Source organism: Rana temporaria, chromosome 13 (genome assembly GCF_905171775.1).
Source record: "Rana temporaria chromosome 13, aRanTem1.1, whole genome shotgun sequence".
Taxonomy (NCBI): Eukaryota; Metazoa; Chordata; class Amphibia; order Anura; family Ranidae; genus Rana; species Rana temporaria.
In genome coordinates this window covers 77,112,342-77,138,840 of record NC_053501.1, presented here as the reverse complement: position 1 = coordinate 77,138,840, position 26,499 = coordinate 77,112,342, and the positions used below count along the sequence as shown (strand labels likewise).

The window sequence follows — 26,499 nt, the reverse complement described above, 5'->3', positions numbered from 1 at the left end:
GGGTCTGGAGAAACAGAAAAGAACACAGTCCTTTTCTCTGTTTGTTTTTTTGGGACCTAGACGTATTCGGAGGCAGGTGGGTGTAAACGGACACAAAATTTGTTTACATCATACTGCCCATAGAGCTTTATGCAGCTTCCAATCAGGGCTGCCTGAAAAACAGACAGGCGGACCTGATCAGAAAGCCTGTGAAAAGGACCCTAGGACTCATTTAATCTGTCTTCTATGTCCTCCTGTATCATTTTCCTCACAACATACAACAATCAGTCATTAAATGAGTATTCGTCTCTTTTAGATCAACATTGTGACACGAGAACAAGCAGGAGGCAAACCTCACTTAATCAAAATCAAGGCTATCTATATGGAATAGCAATTCCATATTAATAAAGCTAAAGAATTTTCACATTATTATATGTCGTAGATCTCTAATAATATTATGAACTTGCTGTTTCAGATTTATTCTGAAGAAATATGACATCCCATACTATTCGATGAGGCAAATTGATTGCATTGGAATACAGAAAGTTATGGAAAGGTCCTTTGAACAGCTATTGGGAAGGTATGTTTTCTTGTACAAAGGGTTTTATTGAAAAAAAAATGCACAACATCAGAAAAAAGTACAAAAACAGCGATAAACAAATAATGGACTAACAGGTATAAAACTTCAGGCATCAGGAACGTTAGGTTGGGAAACTGAAATTCAAGCCAGCCATTAGAGGACCAGGAGCGAGCATGAGTGACCAGCGAGAGGAAGTCCACTCCACTTAAGTCCCGGTAAAGAGGCATTATAGGGGTCTGGGATTATAAACTGGTTAATACACGGGGACCCATATGGAACCCATGACACAAAAAAAAAAACATCATCACGCTTGGCCATAAATAAAGAAAACAAACTGAATGAATTACATAAAAGGGAGGTAACCTCCACCAATATGAAAGAATAAACAACGTCACATCTTGTGTCCAATACCAGCAGGACCGAGCCTGTGGGCCAGAACAACAGAGAAAAGAAGCAGAGAGAAGAGAAAGAGCCAGGAGGAAAAATAGCGTAAACATAGAACCAAAAAGAGAGAGAAGAGAGAAGAAGAAAGGTAGGAGGAGAAAGTAAAAAAAAAAAAAAGAGACGGGGGGAATAGAGAGGAAGGAGGGACCATGGGGTGGGGCGGGACAGAGGCTTATTAAAGGGAGAGAAGCGTAGGGTCAAATCGTGAAGAGTGGTTATAAGTCACCCAGGGTTGCCATACCCGAAGGAACCTATCTTGAGTATCCAATAATATGGCAGTGAGCTTCTCGTTAACCAAAATGTCATTCACACAATTTTTGACTGCTTCAAAGCTAAGGTGCAGGCTTTTCCAGGCCTGTGCTATAGTCAATTTAGTTGCCGTAAAAACATGTTCTGCCAGTTGGAATTTAGGACGGAGTATTGAAATTGGTTTCCACAAGAGGGCCTCAAAAGGGTTTCTCTTTATAGTGGTGTTAAAAAGGTTACGGAGTAGCGCATAAATTCTAACCCACAATCTGCATACCCTGGGACAAGTCCACCAGATGTGCGCCATTGTACCCTCCTGAGAGCATCCACGGAAGCATAAGGGGGAATAGGATGGAATAAAGCTCGCCAATCTGGCCGGGGTGTACTTCCATCTATAAAACACCTTATAGGAGTTTTCCAGAAAGAGGACATTCTTCAAGCACTTTGACAGTGCAACAGTCATGATCTGCCAGTCCTCCGGGTCAAGCTGCTTCCCAAGCTCGGCTTCCCACTGGAGGTGATAAGGCCTCAGTGGCGGTCTCTTGGAGCCGATTATAGCAGCATAAATGAGAGATATGAGACCCGGAGAGTGGGGACGCAATCTACATAAACTTTCAAAGATGGTCATAGTATAATCGGTGGGTTGAGATCTTATAAGGTGCTGTAGAAAATGTCGAAGTTGCAGATAACTATAATGCTCCATAAGGGGGATGTCGTGAGAGGAACGCAAGGTGGCAAACGGGATTATTTTAGTAGGGGTGAGCATAGAATGGACGTCCACCAAGTGAACTGTAACGGATTGTCACAACCTGGTGGGAATAATGGGCAATGAAGGAGGCGGAGTAACGGAAGGTGAGGGGAAATCAGACCTGCTGAATATTTGACCGTATCCCATAACCAAAGGGAATGGGCGAGGCACGGACCCACGGTGGGCGGGCGATGTGTCTGGGGGAGGGAGGCTAGTGGTGTCGTATGAGAGTCCACTAAATCAATAGTGGTCCACAGTGGCATCTGTTGTTTCTCATGAAGCTGAGATAGCGGGGCAATGCCTACTGCTGTGTAGTAAGCTTGCAAATTGGGGACCGAAAGGCCACCATTGATTGTGCAAGCATAAAGAACTTGCCTTTTGATCCTGGGTCTCGTTAAGTCCCAGACAAAATGCATACGTTGATGTATTCGGAGGATGTGAGAGGGTATCTGGACCGGCAGAACTTAAAAATAGTAGAGGAATTTTGCGAGGTAAGTCATGCACACTGCCGCTATTCTGCCAACCCAGGATAGCGGAAGAGTAGACCATGAAGCTAGCATGGCCGCCAGCTTCCCAAAAAGTGGGGGGAAATTGGCGTGGTATAAGTCCGAATACCTTGGAGTAAGCTTGATCCCCAAGTAGGGTAATGAAGTTAACCATTGGAAAGAGAACAGAGCTTGTAGGGATTCCAATTCCGAAGGGCGAAGATTAACAGACATTGCCTTCGATTTTGCCAGATTGATAAATAGGCCCGAAAACGTAGCAAAAGAATCGAAAAGACATCAGATTGAGGAGAGAAATTCTGGGCTTGGTGACAGTCAACAGGATATCATCCGCGAACAATGATAATTTATGCGAGTTGCCTGAAACCCAGCACAAAAAAGAGGCCCCAAAACCAAAGTGGTGAAGGACCTGCATCAAATAAGGCCAAGACAACGTGTCGAATGCCTTCTTAACATCCAAAGACAAAAACATTGTTTCCAGGGATCTATTGTGTACTATATGTTGAATTTGAAGAAGGCGCCTAATAGCATCTCCTGCCTGTCTATGAGGAACAAATCCCACCTGATCCTTCTTTATCAGACGTGGGAGAAAGGAATTCAGGCGATTGGCCCAAATTTAGGTGAGAATTTTCATGTCGATATTAATTAGGGAGATTGGCCGGAAATTAGCCCAAGAGGAATGATCCTTGTCTGGCTTAGGAATCATTACAATGTTGGCGGTCAGCAGATTTTGTGTGAATGACTGACCCCCCTTTACCGAATTAAACATAGCCGCCAAATGCAGGGCAAGAATTGTCTGCTATTTTCCGGTAATACAAGGCCGAAAAGCTGTCCGGACCCGGTCTCTTACCTATTTTCAGTGCCTTGATACACTGGAGAACTTCCAAGACCTGTATGTCACGGTCCATAAGAGACATTTGAGTATCGGAAAGGGAGGGTAAGGGTAAATACCTCAAAATGGCATCCAAGCCCTGAGTAGAAGAGTGAGCAGGAACGGAATAGAGTTTAGCAAGGCGGTAACGGAATTCGTCCAAGATCCGCTGAGGGTTGCCCGTGAGGGAATTGTGACGGGTGCGCAAGGATATGGGAGCAAATTTCGGGGCGGGAAGGTATGTTTTTGAATGACTATACACCTATAGATACCCCTTGGCTGGGAAATTTATTCACATTAGAAGTCATAAAATATTAATGTAGTACACGTGTAGTGGTAAACTTATTATTAGCATTTGCCACACATTGGCAATATGGGAGAGGTGTCAAGAAAGAAGGGAGTGGAGGGAAGAATGAAGGTCAGGTGCAGTGGTAAGAATGGAGGTTTGTATCGGGTGTGGCCCAGGGTCATCTCCAGTGATAAGAGTAGTGGATGATTGGTGTGAGGATGCAGTGTTGGAAAGGTTTCAGGCATGGTGGTGAGAAGGGGGATGCAGGCATGGGAAGTTTCTGGTGCAGCGGTGATGAGGGGTTGGTTGCAGGCATTGTGGTGAGTGGCGCTTCTGTGAAAAGATGTAACTCCAAATGCAGTGCCACTGGCCAACAATAGAGGTCAGGTGGGGGTTTGGTAGAGTGAGCTGCTAGTCCAAAGATTACAGTGCCAGTGTAAGCTCCAGCAGAAGTCAGAGGTCAGAAGGGACTGTAAATGAACAGTGCCAGAAATTAAAAAGCAATGTGCTATTGTAACACTTCCCCTGCTACATGTACCACTCTCGGCTAAGTATGGCTGTTGTAGATGGTGCTGGTCTACATTTACATTTCAATGCTACCGTGAATACATTGTAGCCACATAGTGTGCTGCTGCACATGCACAAGGCACTGATGCTATTTTGAGTTTACCTGAAAGACTCTACGCCTGAAAGACTCTACCCAAAGTTGGACAAGTCCTGCTTCTGTGTCTATTAGACAGAATGCAGGACTTGGCCCCGGCGCCCACGTCATTGGATTTGATTGACAGCAGCGGGAGCCAATGGCTGTGCTGCTATTAATCTATCCAATCAAGACAGCTCGTTCCCGGCTAGAGAAAGATCAGGTCAGGAAAGTAATGCGGGGGCTCGGAGGGGCTGCAGCACCACAGAAGGTCTTTCACCTTAATGCATAGAATGGTTTTTAACCCTTTTAATGACAGGGCTGTTGATTTCCTCTTATCTCCTAGGACAATTGAGTACTGTCTGTGATATTTTTTTTTATTTGCACTAACATACTATTTTTTAGGACAAGCTTTAGGGGTATGTCCCCTTCCTCAAGGTCCCAGCAGTACCGATTCACAAAAGTTTTAGCAGAATGTTAAAAAAAACACATGACTGGTATATGGCTGATGTAAAGTCTTACACCACCTACTACCACAACCCCTTTTCTTGGCCCCAGCAATACCATTTGAAAGAAACACAAAACACTCTCTGGATGTTAAATGGCCGTAGCGGCCCCTTTATTAACATATTCAATTTTATAACTCAACTTTTTTACCCAACTTAACAGACTATGTCTCATGTTTGTCCAGAACACGGCGGCACGACTGGTAACAGGGAAAACACCCTGGTAATCAATTGCTCCCTCCCTGAGGTCCCTCCACTGGCTGGCCGTAAAGGACCGAGTCACATTCAAGGCTCTCTGCCTGACACACAAATGTGTACAAGGAATCGCTTCCCAATATTTATGTGAGAAAATAAAATATCAAAACCCCAATCGCGTTCTTCGATTAAATAATCAAAATCTACTACAAATTCCCAAGGCCTGCTACAAGACCAAAGGAGAACGAAGATTTGCAGTCCAAGGACCGCGACTGTGGAACGCATTACCAACTAATATCCGAATGGAAGGGAATCACCAGGCCTTTAGGAAAAAACTCAAGACCCACCTATTCTGAAGGCTAAATAGAAGTAAATGGATTCCAATCGCCTTGAGGCGATTTCAGTTCGCATTTGTAGCACTATACAAGTTATTCACTCACTCATGTTGATGAAGGAAGGTATCTCTATCGCATCGGTTGTATCGCCACCACCTCCGCGTCCTGGCCCCTAGCCGCAGTTTCACCAGCTCAGGGACAATATTTTTTTTATTTTTCTCCCGATAGCCCATTATTTCCATGGTAGGGAAGGTACCCATATCGAGATGGGCTCAACCCATTCAACACCACATACTGTATTCTTTCCACCATTCCAACTTTCAAGGAACCCGAGACCCCTGCCCAGCAGTGAAGCCTCACGCGTGGGCGACCCACCGCAGCCTCAAGACCCGCTGAGTCCCAGAAACCACATGTCTATGCCCACCGCTGACAGGTGTACCCCATCACCCCTCAATTACAGTCCATTGTTTCCCTCCAACTCCCCATGGCAAACAACCAGCCCACCATTATGTACCACAAATTTGGCCACTGCTTTATTGACCTTGATCCTGGCCTTGTTAATCTGATCTACTGACCGGGCCCCCCTCCAAGCTGCCCTGCCAATGATATCTAGGGTAATGTCTGAAAAGGCTGACCGCATGCAGAGAAAATCTCACTCGACATCCCGAATAAGCTCTCTGGAAGCCCTAATAAATAGGTCATTGCCGCCGACATGCAGTAGTAGCACATCGGGTAGCCTGTCCTTCCTGGCATAATGCTGAATTTCCGGTAACACCCAGGACCACAGCATACCGGGGATCCCAACTGTCTGCCATCCGGCCTAACCAATGCCCTCTTAGCCCCCCAGTGAACATAGAAGTGGCCCAGAATCCACATCAAGCACACCGGGTCTGAAAAGCATAAAGTGCAAAAGACAAAGTGAAACCATGAACACCCCCTCCACACACTTAGATCCCCACAGTTAACCTACCGGCCCAACAAGGCCACAGAAAACACAAACACACAAACGGACAACACAAGACAAAAGATGCCTCCCTCATTCCACCACTGAGAAGAAAAGACTCCTCTAAGGAGCTTCACCCCACCTTAAAAAGCTGTGGCCGCCCATACAAGTGAAAGCAGTGGGATTCCCAATCCGCTGCAAGATCTGGTTGCTCAAACCCCATCGCACTGCCTCCGTAGCCCCAATAATAAAAAGAATGCAAGGAATATTCCCTTTGCGAAAAATCCCCCGCCACCAAACACTTCTTGAACACAGACACAAACTGGTACCGTGACAATGCCGGCACATCCTCGTGAGTCAGGAAAGGACCATGCCCAGCAGGTCGCAACGACAACCAATTCCTTATTACAATGATCGGGCATAGGGTCAAGCCTGCCACACAGCCTAGTCCCTTTACCCAGCTGGTCGGTTTTTGATTTGCGAATAAGCAGCCTAACAGTGTCGCCCCTGGAACTGACACATCCGCCACATCCAACCCCCAACCACTGCCTTGGAGGGACTAACCAATTCACCCACCCGCAAAGCTCCAAAAAAGGCCAAGACAAAAGCCGTCATAAACAATTGAACCTCAAAGGACGTAAAACAGACACTGGGGAGAACTCCAACACACCCAGTATACCCAATGACACAGGATGCTGGGAATCCGGCCTACACCTACCCTTCCTTTAACCCCTCAGAGCCATACACACCGTAAAAGCTTTGGTAACATCCTCCACCCCCACCATTTTGAACAAAAAAGCCAGGCGTGACATCTTCCGGTTAACTGAAGCGACAGACTCACACTTCTTGCAGTTCTTACCCAGAAAATACAGCAACACATGTAATCTATCCTTGTCGTTAAAACAAACCCCAGCGTTACTTACCAGATCATGCCACTCTCGCCAAACCTGCTCATAGGCCTGCTACGTAAAATCAGCTACTGAATTCCGAATCAATCCAGTTATCGTGGAAAAAGAAGATTCCACAAACGTCTGGGACACGGGATCCCAAGCTGCTCCGCCCCCGCTGCCAACCGACAGAATCTGTCTCACTGTAGGTGAGAAAGCACATTAGCCACCTCATTCTCAACCCTACCGGACACGAACAGCAAACAAAGACATTAAATTGCAAACACAACACCAAATGACGCAAGAGAACCACAGAAAAGGAGGAAGCTGACAATGAGCTAATGGAATGCACCACACCCAAATTGTCACAGTGAAAGCACACCTGCCGATTCCTAAATTCCGACCCCAGAGCTCCACGGCTAACACTATCGGAAAAAATTCCAAAAGTGTCAGGTTACGAATAAGATCAGACCCCTTCAACCCGTCAGGCCATGACCCCCCACTCCACCGGCCTTGAAAGTAAGCCGCATAACCCACTGACCCCGCCGCGTCCGGGAATAGATCCAATTCCATGGCTGGGCCCCATCCAGAAGGACATACCGTTGTACTGTTCCAAAAACATATCCCACACCTGCAAGTCCTTCCAGTGCTCCTGTTGAATATGCACAAAATTATGTGGTGCCTTGACCCCAGCAGTGGCAGCCGCCGGCAAAACACCTGCCCCATGGGCATAATTCGACATGCAAAATTTAGTTTACCCAACAAGGACTGCAACTCCCGCAACTGCACCTTGGATTGACGAACAACCCCTGCCACTGAACCCCGAAGGTCTTTGAGTTTATCACTCGGCAACTGACATTCCATCAAGTTGTTATCAATTATGATCTCCAATAACTTCTACTCCGTAGTGGGACCCTCCGTCTTACCCTCCGTCTTTACCCTGTGCCAACGGAACCCAAAAAATATGCTGTAACGTGGCCAACAATATGAGACAGTACCAATCCCCTGGAGGGCCCAACACCAAGAAACCTTCCGTAAAGTGTAAAATAGATCCAAGGCCCGACAAGTCCTTGATGACCCATTCGAGAAAAGAGCTTAACATCTCAAAATATGAACCAGGAAATAGTGGAACCCATTGGCAAACACTGGTCAACAAAATAGTTCCCTTCCCTATGGCAACCCAACAGGCAAACAATGTCCGGACCTACACCTGCTGCAGCTGCCGCGCCAGGATCGTCACCTTCACCACCTCCGCTTCCCCTATCCATGGCCGTGGCCATCCTGGAGGAGGGGCCTTCGCCAGCAGCAGCTGTCCGTCCACGCCACAGGCGGGTGAAGGCCCGCCGGGTCCTGATCCACAGATACAGAAGACCTTGAGAGGGATGGGGATGCACCCAACGAGCCAGATCCCACCAATGTTGGGGATTCCTCCCAGCCCCTGCTGAGGGAAGAGGGGCAGGTATCTTTGCCCAAGGGGCTGGAAGAGCCAAGATTGGGCTCCCTGTGTGGCGGTTCACCTTAGAGGTAGAAGCGGGGCAGAAGCACGCAGGAGGCCGGGAACCTCCTTGCACATAAAGAAACAGGGGCAGGAGTGACAGGACCCTGCCTCGACCCCTGAAGCACAGCAGAAAGCTGTGAATAAAGCCACTGAGGGACATTTGCCAGGGTTGCTGAGCACAGCTGCACCAGAAGTTTGTCAGGGTCCTCCATCTTGAGCAGCAAAAAAAAAGGGGGGGACTGCACCTGCTGCCTTCTTCTGTCCTGCCAGTCCCCTTAGGGCGGCTCTATTGCGCGTAACAATGTACCTGTACGTCATTTAGTGCAATGGATAGTGTGTGCGTGCCACCGAACGCGTGCGCATGCATACACTGCACAGAAGGGGAGCCAATCAGCGGGTCCAGCTGACCTGATGTCCACTAGCCACCTATGATCGCTCCACAGAGAGGCAGGGAAGTACACCGAGATCTTCTGTTGCTTGTAAGCAGGAACACAGATCTCTGTTCTTCCTGTCGTCCATCCCCCACACAGTTAGAAAACACTACCAGGAAACACACTTAACCCTTTGATCGCCCCAGATAACTCCATTCCCTGCCAGTGTCTTTTATACCGTGCATTGTTTTTAGCACTGATCACCGTATTGGTGTCACTGGTCCCCAAAAAGTGTCACTTGGTGTCAGATTTGTCCGCCGCAATGTCGCAGTCAAATTGCTGATCGCCGCCATGACCAGTAAAAACAATAAAAAAATAAAAGTCAATGGGCCAGATTCACAAAGAGATACGACGGTGTATCTACAGATACACCATCGTATCTCTGACTTACACTGGTCCTATCTATGCGCCTGATTCATAGAATCAGATACGCATAGATAGGGCTAAGATCTGACAGTGTTACACTGTGTTACACTGTCGGATCTTTTTTTCAATTTAAAAATGGCGCCAGGGGCGTTCCCGCTGATTTACGATAAATAATATGTAAATCAGCAAGATACGCAAATTCACGAACGTACGCGGACCCGACGCAGTCTTCTTACGACGTTTCCGTAGCGGCGTACCCGTCGTATACTTACCCCTGCTTTTATCAGGCGCAGCCAATGTTAAGTATAGCCGGCGTTCCCGCGTCGAATTTGAATTTTCTAACGTCGTTTGCGTACGCCGATTCACAAACACGCGCGTCGCAAGTCACGCTCACGTCGAAACCACTGACGTCCTAGTGACGTCAGTGGGAGCAATGCACGCCGGGAAATTCCCCGGACGGCGCATGCGCATTTAAATCGGCGCGGGAACGCGCCTGATTTAAATAGTACACTCCCCCTAGCCGCGGAATTTGAATTCCGCCGGGGGATTTAGGATCCGCCATCGCAAGTTTGGAGGTAAGTGGTTTGTGAATTAGCCACTTGCCTCTTAAACTTGCGGGAGCGGATCTTAAATCACGTAGATCGAGCGGATCTATAGATCCGCTGATCTACGTGAATCTGGCCCAATAAATCTATCCCATAGTTTGTAGACGCTATAACTTTTGCACACACCAATCGATATACGCTTATTGAGATTTGTTTTTATCAAAGATATGTAGAAGAATACATAAATTGCGTAAATTGATGAAGAAATTTAGATTTTTTTGTATATTCGTATTATAGCAGAAAGTAAAAAGTATTGTTTTTTTTTCAAATTTGTTGGTCTTTTTTTGTTTATAGTGCAAAAAATAAAAATTGCAGAGGTGATCAAATACCACCAAAAGAGAGTTCTATTTGTGGGGAAAAAAAGGACATACATTTTATTTGGGTAAAGCGCACTACCGCGCAATTGTCAGTTAAAGTAACGCAGTGCTGTATCGCAAAAAATGGCCTAGTCATTAAGGGGGTCAAACCTTTCCTGGGATGAAGTGGTTAAAGCCAGAGTCTGTGAAACAAGGCGGAATAGAGGCCTTGAAACAGCAGATCAAGTCTACTTGGGAAGAAGCCAGGGATTTTCTGCATGGAGTCTATAGGTACCAGGTTCTTCTGGGACAATTTGGTGCCAGAAGAATCACTTTTGGTTCTTACTCTATTTTGAGGAGTAGGTAAAGTAGAATGCTCAGTGGAAGGAAGACAAACTAGCCTGAACCCAGAGCAAGGGATAATTAGAGGATCCTTAGTTCTGGATACAAACAGAGGTATCTTCTTGTATCTGCAGGCTAGGCTAGGATGCCCATATCGGAAGTCTCTCATTTTGGCATTTTAGATTAAACACAGCTGGATGAAGAGACCATTTTCCTTGGTCCAGGAAATGTTGGCTGAGATAATCCAGCTGCTAACTGCCCAATCCTGTCATGTTGATTGCAGAAATCACTGGACAGTGAATTTCTGTCCATGAGAGAATCTGGTTCGCATCCTGAAGACAGCCAAACTCCTTGGGCCCTTTGATGCTGATATTTGCCACTGTCGTGACATTGTCTTACTGAACCTGACTTAAGTTTGCCTTTTTAAATTAAGGTTCAGTGCTGGAGGGACAGCCTGACAGCTCCAAGCGAGCGCCAAGTCATTGATGGGGAGAATCCTTGAACCTTGGATTGGAAGACTCCTCCCCAGCTCACAAAATGTGCGTCTGTCACAAGAACCTTCCAGTTGTAGAGGGTGGTTCAGTGGATATGTAGTTGGCTAAAGGATAGATACCAGAGTGTGGTTGTAAATGGAGACCAGTCACTATTGGTGTACCACAAGGCTCTGTACTAGGTCCTGTTCTATTTAATCTATATGTAAGTGATATACTGTAACTAAAGGTTTGTTGGGCAAGGTACCGTACCGTGCAGTGACGTCATCGTGTTCACACGAGGAGGAAGGGCTCCTGTTACATGCCGGCCGGCATTTGTTTTATTGCTCGTACTGCACTTCTATGTTGTAAGTAGCATTTTACCTTTTTAAAATAAACCAGTTTGTACCTACTACACCATGTTGCGGTCTCCTTCCCTACATGTTACATATCGTTGGGCTGCATGAGACGGTTTAAGGAGGAGTACTTCACACTAGATCTGGTTATATCTCGCCGTGGATTCCCTATCAGCTGTGTTTTGCGGTATACCCCTGGTCCATCTTATGCTGTGATCTTACACTCTGGAGTATCCTGCCGTGGATTCTAAATAACGCTGTTATTTCATTACCCTCTGGTAAGCCTCAGTCCATGTGGTGGCGGCTCACATTATCATCAGTGCACTGGGTGATTGTTTGTCCTGGATTTCATCGTATGGAGATTTTTTATCATTAATTTCTGCTTATGTTCATTCATTAAGGACTTCATTGGCACTTATGTTGGCGCAATTTTTTCTTTTTTCTATTTATGCTTGTGTTAGGTCACGTGATCGCTGCCTTCTATATTATTTTATTTAATAATTTTTTATCACATTTGGTTAGCGCATTTTTTTCTGTTTTACAAAGTACCGTATATACTCGAGTATAAGTCGACCCGAATATAACCCGAGGCACCTAATTTTACCACAAAAAAATGGGAAAACGTATTGACTCAAGTATAAGCCTAGGGTGAGAATGCAGCAGCTACTGTAAGTGGAAAAGAGGGTCAACAATGCCCATTTGCACGCCTTACTGTGCCCATTTGCATGCCTCACTGTGCCCATTGCTTGTGATTTCACAACTAGGCCCTGTGCAGCTACTCCTCTACACACATATTTGTTGTTTTTAAGACCATGCGACTTAATGCATTGAGAAGAGCAATGATGCTGTTCAATACACTATGTAATAAAAAAATCAGACTACTTTTTATCATTTAGGGGTAGTTGCAGTAGTAAAATATAATTGCTTCTAAGGCCGGGTACACACGGACAAACATGTATGGTGAAAGCGGTCCGTCGGACCGTTTTCACCATACATGTCTGCCAGAGGGCTTCTGTACGATGGTTGTACACACCATCGTACAGAAGTCCGCGCGTAAACAATACGCGGGGCGTGTCCGCGGTGTCGCCGCGTCGATGACGCGGTGTCGCCGCGACAATGACGCGGCGACGTGGGCGGCCCGCCTTTAAAATGCTTCCACGCATGCGTCGAAGTCATTCGACGCATGCGAGGGACGGCGGGCGCCTGGACATGTACGGTAGGTCTGTACTGACGACCGTACATGTCCGAGCGGGCTGAATTCCAGCGGGCTGTTTTAAAACAAGTCCAGGAATATTTGTCTGCTGGGAAAAGGCCCGGCGGGCAAATGTTTGCTGGAATTCGGCCCGCTCGCGCCCACACACGACCAAACATGTCTGCTGAAACTGGCCTGCGGGCCAGTTTCAGCAGACATGTTTGGTCGTGAGTATGGGGCCTAAGGGTTACTGCACTTTGTTATTCCAGTGTCAAAGTGGGAATAAAAAGCCTGCTTGCAATTCTAAGCATATCATCCATGATTGTTTAGTAATGTTTTCTACTTCATTAAAGCATAGCTGACTGAGGCTTAAATTTTGTGTCATACTGTATGTCTTATAATTTACACTGTACCTTGTTGGATAAATGTCATTTTGCAAGCACTCTGCCAATCTGCATACCTGCATTAGCCAGTGACATGCAGTCAGACGGCGCGCGTCCAGTGTAAAAAAAAAAAGCTGCCCTGCCTCCTTTCCCTCGTCCTGTTCCTCCGTCCTGTTTCGTGATTTTAAAGTCAGAACACTGTTTCCCAGCAGAGCCTGTGTTCAGTGTTCTGCCTATCGTGGACGTCCTCTCGTCCTCATCCCACGGAGGAGGCAGACTCAATGGACCACTTAACCTTTATTTTCTGCGGTCACTTTCCTGTTTCACCACCAGTATACCAGTCCCACACCAGGATTTAGGGTTCCTGTCTGCTTTGGGTGTACCACAAAGACTACAGGAGCTCGGCAAATAAATGTCAGTCACAAGACTGTCTACACTTGACTCCACTCCACCAACAGCTGCTGACTCCTTCCTGCTCCTTTTCAGGCCTTCCCTGTAGGCGGGCTAACCTTTTCAGGACCAAAGTCCACGTAATTACTATTGGGGGCTCTTTCCTACCCAAGTGTCTTCAAGCCTTTGAATTCTGGGTCCCAAATGAGGATTTATCAATACAATGAGCACTGTAAATCAGTCCTCTCCTCTCTAGCCAGACTACCTGTCACGTACCTGGTTGTGGAGCCCAACGTGCAGGGAGCGGCCTCTCGTAAGCCTCTGACTCAGGAGCCCTTGGTAGAGCAGACAGAGGGTCAAGAGTCTAGAGGGGCACAAGCGCCTGGTGGTAAGCTGGTAGCGGACCGGAAGAGGAAGTAGACAGGTGTTGACGGGGTCCTGGCAGGAAACCACAGGAACAGTGATGTAGCGCTTGCTGATGAAGAGCCAAGTGATAGGCACACACTGGATCAGGCAGCAGATTAGGAGAACGGAGCAGATCCGAAAGGGTTAATCAAGTCCAGGCCGGGTCGGTGTATCAAGCGGGCAGATGACAGAGCCAGGGCTTAAGCAGAATCGGTGGTCAGATCAAGCCGGGGTCAAGGGCAGGCTGCAGGTAGAGGTAGGTCACAGGAAGCCGGGTCAGGTAAACAGTAATCAGACAGGTAGCAGGTGCAGGTTCTTTCAGGAAACGCTGTAGACTGGTCAGCAAAATGATGAGGGACCAGACAGTTTAAATAGCACTCCTTGGCGCCAAAACGCCGTCAGCGCGCATGCGCATGCATCGGGACTGGATTCTCCTGACGTTGCCACTGATGGCAGAATTGCTGGATCTTCTATCATGACACTACCCCAAAACCCTTCACCCTGCATGGGTGAGAACCCAAGTACTCAAAATGTGTTCCCATTGTCCCCTCTAAAAGGGACCAAAATCCAAATAGTGGGGATACGTATCTCTTTCAGGACCTATCCCTGGCTTCTTGTACAATATTTAACCACTTAAGGACCGTCGCCTGTAAATATACGTCGGCAGAATGGCACGGCTGGGCAGATGGACGTACCGGCACGTCCTGTACATCTACCCAGCCGTGGGTCGCGGGCGCGCGCTCGCGACCCGGTCCGAAGCAACGGGACCGCGGGACCCGCGGACCCGATCACCGCTGGGGTCCTGCGATCGGTCCCCGGAACTGAAGAACGGGGAGAGCCGCGTGTAAACACGGCTTCCCCGTGCTTCACTGTGGCGGCTGCATCGTTTGTGTCATCCCCTTTATAGGGAGACACAATCGATGACGTCACTCCTACAGCCACACCCCCCTACAGTTGTAAACACACACTAGATGAAACATAACCCCTTCAGCCCCCCCTGTGGTTAACTCCCAAACTGCAACTGTCATTTCCACAATAAACATTGCATTTTAAATGCATTTTTTGCTGTGAAAATGACAGTGGTCCCAAAAATGTGTCAAAATTGTCCGAAGTGTCCGCCATAATGTCGCAGTCACGAAAAGAAATCGCTGATCGCCGCCATTAGTAGTAAAAAAAAATACAACTATCCCCTATTTTGTAAACGCTATAAATTTTGCGCAAACCAACCAAAAATATGTAGAAGAATACGTATCGGCCTAAACTGAGGAAAAATATATATTTTTTATATATTTTTGGGGGATATTTATTATAGCAAAAAGTAAAAAATATTGCATTTTTTTCTAAATTGTCGCTCTATTTTTGTTTATAGCACAAAAAATAAAAACCGCAGAGGTGATCAAATACCACCAAAAGAAAGCTCTATTTGTGGGAAAAAAAGGACGCTAATTTTGTTTGGGAGCCACGTTGCACGACCGCGCAATTGTCGGTTAAAGCGACGCAGTGCCGAATCACAAAAAGGGGCCTGGTCCTTTACCTGCATTTTGGTCCGGGGCTTATGTGGTTAATGGCTAAAGACAAAACTATTTAGCTACTATTGACCAAAGGAACAACAAATGACATACTATTCCAATAGTAGAGAAATCAAATACAATGTAAACCCCACCTGAAATAAAGACTAACACATATAAAATTGTAGCGCTACACCTGTATGAGCCGCTGGTATTTTGCCCAGGTCTTTCCCCTTTTTGACACGCAGCCAGGCACAGGTAGATTCACACAGCCATGTGCAGACACGCACTTCCTCTCATTTTCCTCAATGATCTGTCTAGGGGTTTTGTTTTATTTTTGGAGAACTTCAATAGGGATACTGGGATACTCCACAAACAGAATTATTGTGTAGTCCTTGCTGAAAGCAGATAGACTTCTCCTTGGCAGTAGCAACAAAGTAATTTCAGGATTAAATCAGTCCTCTAGTAGCAGTAGTTGCTGGACAAAACTCCTCAAGACACAAGCCAGTTACGGCAGACTGCTCCTGCGTTTGACAGTCCAAAAGTAGCAGAAACTGAGCAAAGTCCTATGCAGTAGCATACCTCCCAACATTTTGAGATGGGAATGAGGGACACCTACTAGCAAAATGTATGTAGGCATAGGACATGATCCCTGCCACACACCCTTAAAGGAGAAAAGTGGCGGCTGGTGAAGTTTTAGGATGGGGGGGCGCCAGACCCCATCCTTCCTTTTTGACCCCTCCCACTTGGTGAAAATGGGTGTGGTTCAGCAAAATAGTGGGCGTAGCTCTAAGGTGGTGTGGAGAAAGAGAGATTTTATATATATATATATATATATATATATATATATATATATAATATATATATTATATATATATATATATATATATATATATATATATATATATATATATATATATATATATATATATATATATATATATGTGTGTATTCTAGAAAGTTTAACATTCAGAACATAAAGATACTTCAATCATCCCGGCACCATGGTTGTTATGGTGTCAGGATGATTGAAGCACATTATTTCAATTATTACATTGTAATATAAAATGAAATCATTCAACTCACCATAATGCAGAATCAGTGGGAGCCCCGAGCCTGCCATCAGGTGCCCACAGCGGAGTCCCTCCTTACATACAGCCCTGTGTCACATCAAATGCAGCCCTGTGTCACATCAAATGCAGCCCCCCCCCCCATTAAATGCAGCCTCCCCCCCCCCATCAAATGCAGCCTGTCCCCCCCCCCCCCCCATCAAAATGCAGCCTGTCTGCCCCATCAAATGCAGCCTGTCCCCCCCCCCCCATCAAATGCAGCCCGCCCCCCCCCCATCAAATGCAGCCTGTCCCCCCCATCAAATGCAGCATGTCCCCCCCATCAAATGCAGCCTGTCCGCCCCATCAAATGCAGCCTGTCCGCCCCATCAAATGCAGCCTGTCCGCCCCGTCAAATGCAGCCTGTCCGCCCCATCAAATGCAGCCTGTCCGCCCCATCAAATGCAGCCTGTCCGCCCCATCAAATGCAGCCTGTCCCCCCCATCAAATGCAGCCTGTCCGCCCCATCAAATGCAGCCTGTCCGCCCCATCAAATGCAGCCTGTCCGCCCCATCAAATGCAGCCTGTCCGCCCCCATCAAATGCAGCCTCCCCCACCATCAAATGTAGCCTTTCCCCCATCAAATGCAGCCCCCCCATCCATCAAATGCAGCCCCCCCCATCAAGTGCAGCCTCCCCCCCATCAAGTGCAGCCTCCCCCCCATCAAGTGCAGCCCCCCCCCCATCAAATGCAGCCTCCCCCCCCATCAAATGCAGCCTGTCCCCCCCCCCATCAAATGCAGCCCGCCCCCCCCCATCAAATGCAGCCTGTCCGCCCCATCAAATGCAGCCTGTCCCCCCCATCAAATGCAGCCTGTCCGCCCCATCAAATGCAGCCTGTCTGCCCCATCAAATGCAGCCTGTCCCCCCCATCAAATGCAGCCTGTCCGCCCCATCAAATGCAGCCTGTCCGCCCCCATCAAATGCAGCCTCCCCCACCATCAAATGCAGCCTGTCCGCCCCCATCAAATGCAGCCTCCCCCACCATCAAATGCAGCCTGTCCGCCCCATCAAATGCAGCCTGTCTGCCCCATCAAATGCAGCCTGTCCGCCCCCATCAAATGCAGCCTGTCCGCCCCCATCAAATGCAGCCTGTCCGCCCCCATCAAATGCAGCCTGTCCGCCCCATCAAATGAAGCCTGTCCGCCCCCTCAAATGCAGCCTGTCCGCCCCCATCAAATGCAGCCTGTCCGCCCCATCAAATGCAGCCTGTCCGCCCCATCAAATGCAGCCTCCCCCTCATCAAATGCAGCCTCCCCCACCATCAAATGTAGCCTTTCCCCCATCAAATGCAGCCCCCCCCCCCCATCCATCAAATGCAGCCCCCCCCCCCCAATCAAATGCAGCCTCCCCCCCATCAAGTGCAGCCTCCCCCCCATCAAGTGCAGCCTCCCCCCCATCAAATGCAGCCTCCCCCCCCCATCAAATGCAGCCTCCCCCCCCATCAAATGCAGCCTCCCCCCCCATCAAATGCAGCCTCCCCCCCCCATCAAATGCAGCCTGTCCCTCATCAAATGCAGCCTGTCCCTCATCAAATGCATCCTGTCCCTCATCAAATGCAGCCTGTCCCCCATCAAATGCAGCCTGTCCCATCAAATGCAGCCTTTCCCCCCATCGAATGCAGCCTTTCCCCCCATCAAATGCAGCCTTACATTACAGTTAATAAGCGGTGGGGGGGTGGTGGGGGGGGGTGGCGAGTGCCGCCGAACGAGAGACAAATAGATCACTTAGCTCAGCTGCGTGTGTTGTCCTCCAGGCTCCTTGTGTCTTCTTCCACTGGTCCGCTCCGTCCTCATACTTCAGAGAGAAAACAGGAAGCGATGTCTTCAATCTTCTCCTGCCTTGGTGACGCTTCAGCCAATCAGGTTACCAATAACAAGAATTCGGGAACCTGATTGGCTGAAACGGTTGTCAGTCTTATTTAAGGAATGCAAGTAGACTTCCGAGAGCCGGAGGGCTGTACTTGGAAAGCCTATCAGAGCCGGTGGCTCTCATAGGCACTTCCGCTCAGCCAACCAGCTGCCGTTATTCATGTAATTGGCGCCCTAAGGTCCGGTTATATGAATAGAGTCCAGAGGCAGCTGGCAACAATAATAACATACATTCATGCAATACATGAATGTATGTTATTTGCGAGAGAGGGTGGCGCTGCAGCGCCCTCTATAGACGGCCGCCACAACTGCAGTTAAAGTTAAAGTAAAATGACAGAACAAGTTTTGTTTTCTGTCATTTTGAAAGTGTAAATGATGGAAATAAAATCTAACTTTTTTGACATATTATAAGAATGTCTAATCTGTAATCTGATGCGTTTTGGAGATTTTTCCATCTTTTCTTAGCTTCGTTATGCACATTAATACAAATTTTTTCCTGGGGTGCCCAAACTTTCGATCCCCACTGTATGGGCTAGCTGGTTATACACAAGTCAATCTTTTAATTGACTTAAATACATCCAGCCCGTCAGCTTTTTCCCAAAACAGTCAGTGCTGCCAGCTATAGTTGGCAACACTGATCATTGTATTGTGTGGGTAGGGAAGGCTCCCCACTGGCAGAACACAATAACACTGCGGAAGTGATTCCCCCATCCACGGGTCAACAGGCGAGAGGGTGTGTGGGGACAATGCTGGGGAGAGAGGTTTGTCAGCAGGGGGGGTGTGAGGTGGTCATGAAGGGATATCAATCAGTGGGTGGGGGGGAGTAACTGGGAGTGATATTTTTTTGAAGTAGGGTCTGTCATCTGCAGGTTGGGAAATGGTCACCTGTGATATAAGCTAACATGGGAAGAGACCTGGTTGGTGGTGAGTGTGAAATAGATGATGTGTTAAAGTTTCTTTCACATTTGCGGTAATGTTTACTGCCCTCTGAAAAGTGATCTGTGGTGGATTGCTTTTCAACAAGTGATATAGCAGCAGCTGTGAAGTGAAGCATCACAGCTACGGAATTCATACAACCCTGTCCAAATGTATTTTTAAGATTTGCGTCAGGGACGTGCGGTGAGGTCAGTGACTGGTGAGGCGCTGACTAGTATCAGAGCCAGATACACGCAGGTTACATATTGGATAGTTAGAGCGAGAGCAATAATTCTTGGACTAGACCTCTTCTGTAACTAAACATACCTGTAAAATAGTGCCGCCTATGGAGATTTTTAAGTACTGAAGTTTAGCGCCATTCCACAAGTGTGCGCAATTTTAAAGCGTGACATGTTGGGTATCATCATCCTTCATAGTATACAAAAAAATCGGGCTAACTACGTTTTTTTTCTTTCTTCATGAAACAGTTTGAAAAATTGCTGCGCAAATACCGTGTGACATAAATAGCAACGACCTACATTTTATTCCCTAGGGTTCGGAGTAATTTTCTAGCAAAAAAAATATGATTTTTACATGTAGGAGAGAAGTGTCTGGGTGCCTGGGTGGAAGGGGTTAATTACCATAAGTAATATACAAATAATTATACAGTATATTGTTTTTAAGGTAATTAAGGCACTGTGAGCTCATCCTCTGCATATGATGGGCACAAATGAATGAATATGATGGGCACAAGTGGCTGTATTTGATGGGGAAAAGTGGCTGCATTTGATGGGTTACTTTTCAAAATTTGAGCACCAGCCGCCACTGTCAGATGGGACAGATGTGCGCAGATGATCACGGACAGATGTGCGCAGATGATCACAGACAGATGTGCGCAGATGATCACGGACAGATGTGCGCAGATGATCACGGACAGATGTGCGCAGATGATCACGGACAGATGTGCGCAGATGATCACAGACAGATGTGCGCAGATGATCACGGACAGATGTGCGCAGATGTGAATTACATTTTAGCCTCTTAGTAAAGGACACATAATCTTGTTAGTAGTAGTACCATCATCATCCAAGAAATCAATGTTGAATAGAACATCCTTCTCCCCCCCCAGTCTCCTCCCCTCTCCCACCCCTTTCACATCGCTCTCCACTGTCCTTACTCGCCATCCTCCCTCACTTGCCACTCAGTATTCACTTTGCACAGTTTGCTTCACTCATCACGCATGTACACCACTGTTCTATTTTTAAAGACTTAGCTATTTATTTTACTCATGGCTACTTTTAAAATCCAGTCGATAGGTCCATCTTCACATACATCCCCCTTGACCGCCACAGGAGACTCCCCCTTGGTGGCTCTTGGCGCTTGAGCTAAGCAGCATAGACCTTGCTCCCCAATGTTGATACTGTATAATTTTGCTGTTCCGTTCAACTGTATGATTTTTTTTTTTATGCTTGTTCAACCTTTTACAGCTACTGATTGCATGTCAATTAATTTCAGAACTTCTCCTGAGGAAGCGGCATTGGCCGCAAAACTAGTAGAGACCTCCCCCCGTGACCTTTATCACAATTTTTTGGAGGGGATTATTAGTTTTGGTGACATGTATGGTTTGTCACGATATTCTTTTATATTGTATATTGTTGTTTGTGTTTTTATCTGACGTTACATTAATAAAATGTATCATTTTTAATTGATGTGCTTACCTTTTTGAGTTTACCTACTCATTTTTGTACCGCAATAGTCCAATTGCCCTCCCCTCTTGGTTCAGATGTGGCAGATGATCACTGGGACAGATGTGGCCGATGATCACTGGGACAGATGTGGCAGATGATCACTGGGACAGATGTGGCAGATGATCACTGGGACAGATGTGGCCAATGATCACTGGGACAGATGTGGCCGATGATCACTGGGACAGATGTGGCCGATGATCACTGGGACAGATGTGCGCCAGATGATCACAGACAGATCAGAGATGTGCGCCAGATGATCAGACACATCACAGAGATGTGGGCCAGATGTGTGACAGGATTTTGTTACTGTGTGGGGACACTGTGACAGGACACTGTTTTGGGGACTCTAGCTTGGGGGATCAGTGTGTAAAAAGCTGTAAAAAAACATCTCATACACATTGACCCCCTGGTTCGCAGCACAGATCCACTCTCCTTTTTCTCACTGACAGGCTCTGTGTGAGGAGAAGAAAAGCTGATCACCTGGCAACGGCTCTCTATTTACACTACATGATGGTTAGGCTTGGACACATCCATCATGTGATCAGAAGAGCAAATCGCAGAGCCCTCCTGCCGATCGGAGATACGCTGTGTCCGGGGGACATGAGCGCATTGGGATCACGTGGCTGGGAAGAAGTTAAATAACAAACATGTCCTACGTACCCGCTCAGTACAGTGGTTTTGCACAGAGCAGCCCCTCCTCGGGTCCCTCGCTGGCGCTCTTGGCCCCTCCCTCCTGCCAAGTGCCCCCAGAGCAGAGCACTATGGGAACCCAAGCTGACTCGTTAACGTGTCTGTAACACACAGAGCAGTGGCTTGTCCCCTCTCTTCTCATTGGCTCACTGGCTGTGATTGCCAATGGCTCCTGCTGCTATCTCAGCCATGAGGCGGGAGAGTCCCCAGAGAGCTGAGGCTCTTGTGCACATTGCTGGATCGAGATAGGGCTCAGGTAAGTATTAGTGGGGCTGGGGGGGGGGGCTGCTACACAGAGGAGGTTTTTTGAAGGAAAAAACCTTGAGCCTCTAGAACCACTTTAAAGAATATGTCATGGTATCTACTATATTAGAAACAAGTAATCTAATTGCCAGTTGAAATCTGTAGTTTGCAGATATATAAATTAAATACTGTTCTTGCATTTCTTTGGATCTAATTATTTTATGGGTTCATGTTTTCTTCTCAATAGGAGACAAAGACCAATTCATTTAAGCTTCGACATAGATGCATTTGATCCATCCTTGGCAGCAGCTACCGGAACACCAGTAATTGGAGGGTTAACTTATAGGGAGGGAATCTATATTACAGAAGAAATACACAACACAGGTAAGTTACAATAAATTCAACTTAAAATACATAGATTAAGGTAGTAGAAGCTAAACATTTAAAAAATTGGATTAAGGTGGTCAATGACATTGTGAATGTAAAGCCATGTATCTTCCCTTTATTACCATAAAGAAAAGTGCTAGAGAACCTGGTTCAGTTCACACCAGAATCTAAAACGACCCTTTCTATAGACAAGGATAGACATAATAGCATAATAGCACAAGCCAACTGACTTGGCCCCGGTTCACATATATGCAATGGGGGAATTCCAGCGAATCCTGAGCCTTTCTTGCAACGCACACTGTTCATGTGATCTACCAAATTAATGACACTCCAAAACAGGTTGCAAAATACAGTGATATTGCAAGAATCAGATCACATGGGTGTGAAAACACACAAGCAATCTGATTCCAGTACGGCAAAAAAAAAAAGACGCTGCATATTTTTTGTGCAATGGGCTGCAAATTGAGCCCATACAAATTGAATGCAAAGAATCGCATGTGATTTGAATAGGAATGGGGGGGGTTTCCTCTCCAAATCACATGTGGTATCCCTCCCGCACCGCACAAGTGTGAACACAGAATAAAGGCTTGTTCACACTTGTAGTCGGGGGGCAGTAAAACCACAAGGTTGAACCCCATTTTTATGGCCCCCTTTAGCTAAGGGGGTGTACACATGCCACCACTGTGGCAGGAATTATATCCACTGTCACATGTCCCACTATTACCCTCCAAACACAACCTATTCAAGTCAATGGGTCCCGTAACCTCTCTGAAACTGTGTTCAATGCATGCGATTGTGATGGAGTGTGGCATTTAGGGGGTTAAAACTGGCAACATGTCGCCTCATCACTTCCTGTCATACACCTCTGAAATTTTGATTGATCCACTTTTTTCCCCTTAATCTTCCCCTACTCATCCTTACCCCCTTCTCACATTTTCTAATAGACAATGAGCTAGATTCACGTAGCTCAGCGTATAGTTTGGCCGGCGTAGCGCATCTCATATGCGCTACGCCAACGTAAAATAGGGCACCCAGACCATTATTCACAAAGATCTGGCGCTGTACGTTGCGCCGGCGTAGCGTAAATTGGCCGGCGTAAGCCCGCCTAATTCAAATGTGGAAGAGGTGAGCGTGTTTTATGTAAATTAATAGTGACCCCACGTAAATGACGCTTCGAACGAACGGTGCATGCGCCGTCCATGGACGTATATCAGTGCGCATGCTCCAAATCACGTCGCAAATAGTCAATGCTTTCGACGTGAACGTAACTTACGCCCAGTCCCATTCACGGACGAGTTACGCAAACGACGTAAAACGTGAAAAATTCGACGCTGTTCCCATTTTCGAATTTTTCATTTTCGAATTTTTCATTTAAAAAATCGAAAATTCGGAAATTAAAAAAATCGAAAATTCAAAAATTAAAAATTTCGAAATTGTAACATTCAAAAATCTAAAGTTCGAAAATCTAAAATTCGAAAATGGGAAATTTCCAAATTTTTTGAATTTCCGATTTTTTTTTTTCATTTTCGTTTCATTCATTTTTGTTCCGGAAATTTTGTTTTTCAGTTTTTTTCGTTTTTTTGCTTTTTCGGAAATCCGAAAATTCTGAATTTTCGAATTTACGTATTTACAAATTTCCGAAAAAAACTAATAAAACGGAAAAAAAAATGTTTTCGATTTTCCCGAATTTACGAATTTCCGAAAAAATAAAAAAAAACGAATGAAACAAAAACTTATTTTTTTATTTTTTTTATTTCCCGAATTTCCGAAAAAATTAAAAAAACAAAAAAAAAAACAAACGAAAAAAACGAATTTTTTGGCAGTGCACATGTCTATCTTAAACTGATGTCAAAAGCAAGTTGCATTTGTCGATCAATGACCGAAGACTGTTGACACAGATAAAATATATAGCGTATAGTTTTTGCCTTCTAACAATTAACTTTAAATTACTCCTAAAATGTCCATTTGTTGGAGAATATGTATAATTTGTTCTGGCTTGACATTTCCACTATATAATGCACAAACGCCTAATGTTTTTAAATTGTTTTCCAATGAAATTTTCAGGAATGCTGTCAGCTCTAGATTTGGTGGAAGTTAACCCAGCTCTAGGATCCTCCCCAGACGAAGTCAAGGCAACAACAAACTTAGCAGTAGATGTCATTGCTTCCTGTCTTGGCCAAACAAGAGAATGCACGCAGATCATTATAGAAGAGCTCCCTGAGCCTACCACAGTATTTGAAACAGAAAAAGAAGAGCAAATAAGGATTTAGAAGATGAAGGGATGCCTACGATCATCACTTGAATAGAGTTGAAATTGACTTTTCTTTTCAGTACTGGTTATACATTTGCCAATAACTGTAGGAAAATAAACACAACACTAAGGGTCCTTTCACACTAGCGGACCGTTCGTCCGTTCATTACAAGTCCGTTTACGGACTTATAATGAATCTCTATGGGATCGCGTCCGTTAGCGGATGGAGCATCCGCTAACGTCCGCGTCCGTCGGGATCCGCTTTTGCGAAGGCTCCATTCACACCTGAATGCTGTGCCTTGCCATTAAATTGGGCTACAATTGTAACACTCAAAAAGAAAACATGAGCTTCTTTTGGGCGACAGTGTTGCGTGTTGCAATTTTCCGAGTAATGTCATCGCAAACACATCCTTCAATTTTAGAATCGCAGTGATTCTGCCCACGATCAGGTGTGAATGGAGCCTAAGGCTGGTTTCACACTATTGCGAATTAGACGCAGGTTTCCACCACATCCTATTTGCATAGCAGTAGGGTGACCATGTGTCCCGGATTGCCCGGGACAGTCCCGCATTTTGCAGGTCTGTCCCGGGCCCCTTCATTCCAGGACAATACAGTGTCCCGGAATGCAGCTGACACAGCCAACCCCCCGGGCCAATCTGATGCCCCCAAAAAAGGCTACCACATCACCACTTTACTTACTGACAATACTTGTCCTGGCCGGGAATGCCTGGAAGAGCACAGTCCCCACCCCCCGTTTGTGATTGGAGAAATCATAAATCCCGCCTCTTGTGTCCAATCACTGTGCTGTGATTCGTTAAAGCACAAGCTGATTTTTGGGAAGGGGGGGTGTCCCTGAATTGTAGTTTGGAAATGTGGTCACCCTACATAGCAGGAGATTGTGACCGGCTCTCTATGAAGCCGGTTCACACATCTCCGCAGCGGCTCTGGTGCGAATTGCATCTTTTGATCCGTTTCAGGTCTGAATTCAGCCCAAAATTCGACCTGAAATCAGACCTGAAACGGTGATTGGAGACTCCTGCTTTGAGCCGCTGCTGTCTCCAGTGTGAATTCAGCCTAAATGATGTCTTTGCTTGCAATTGTAAGCACACATATTGGGTTACGGTCAAACTAATACAAATATCTGATTTGTTTTTAAAATGCTTGTATTTCCTTTTTTTGTTTTTACAAGAAAATGCTTGTATTTCCTTAATGTATTTAAGCTGCTAGCTAGACTTTACCAGTTGTAATATGTTGTATAATCAATAGAGTACATTTTTTACATGGCTTTTGTCTCTCGTGTACTGTAGACATGGGTTGTTGGAAAAATATGAAGATAAAAAAACAGAATTGAGCCTAGGTTCACACTGCTGCGAATTCAAAATCGCGGTAAAATGCGTGATTTTACCGCGATTTCGCTGCCGCGATTTTGCCGCGATTTCGGCCGCAATTTAATGTAAATCGCGGCCCGAAATAGCAAAAAGTAGTACAGGAACTACTTTTTGAAATCGCAGATGTGGCGTCGCACTGATTAGGACAGTGCCATTGCCGACAATTGCCGCCGATTTGAGATGCGATTTGACATGTCAAATCGCATCTCAAATCGTTCCAAATCGTACCCAGTGTGAACCAGGGCTCAGAGATGCTTTCTGAAATCCATATTTATGTGTAACTGGTTTAAACCATCTAGGCCTCAAAACATGGGTATCTTACATCATATCTACATGCATGTAAGCCTAAAAATAAATCCCCCCGTTACATAATCGTGGGTTTAAGGGCCACTAACACTCAACATATGTTGCTGCTTGAAAATTCATATAGAAGAACAGTGATTATTACGCAACACATATTTTGTCATAACTATAAAAGATTGCAATAGTA

General features: G+C 46.1%; 1 protein-coding gene across 1 annotated transcript in view; it reads left to right on the top strand.

Moving 5' to 3' along the window:
• ARG2 (arginase 2) overlaps nt 1-24,824 on the top strand; it is a 202,217-nt gene extending 177,393 nt beyond the window's left edge. Inside the window, exons 6-8 of the mRNA XM_040332838.1 lie at nt 455-559; nt 22,231-22,367; nt 24,435-24,824. Coding sequence (XP_040188772.1) covers nt 455-559; nt 22,231-22,367; nt 24,435-24,640 — 448 coding nt within the window. The 3' untranslated portion in view covers nt 24,641-24,824. The remainder of the gene's footprint in view (nt 1-454; nt 560-22,230; nt 22,368-24,434) is intronic.
• The last annotated feature ends 1,675 nt before the right edge of the window (nt 24,825-26,499 follow it).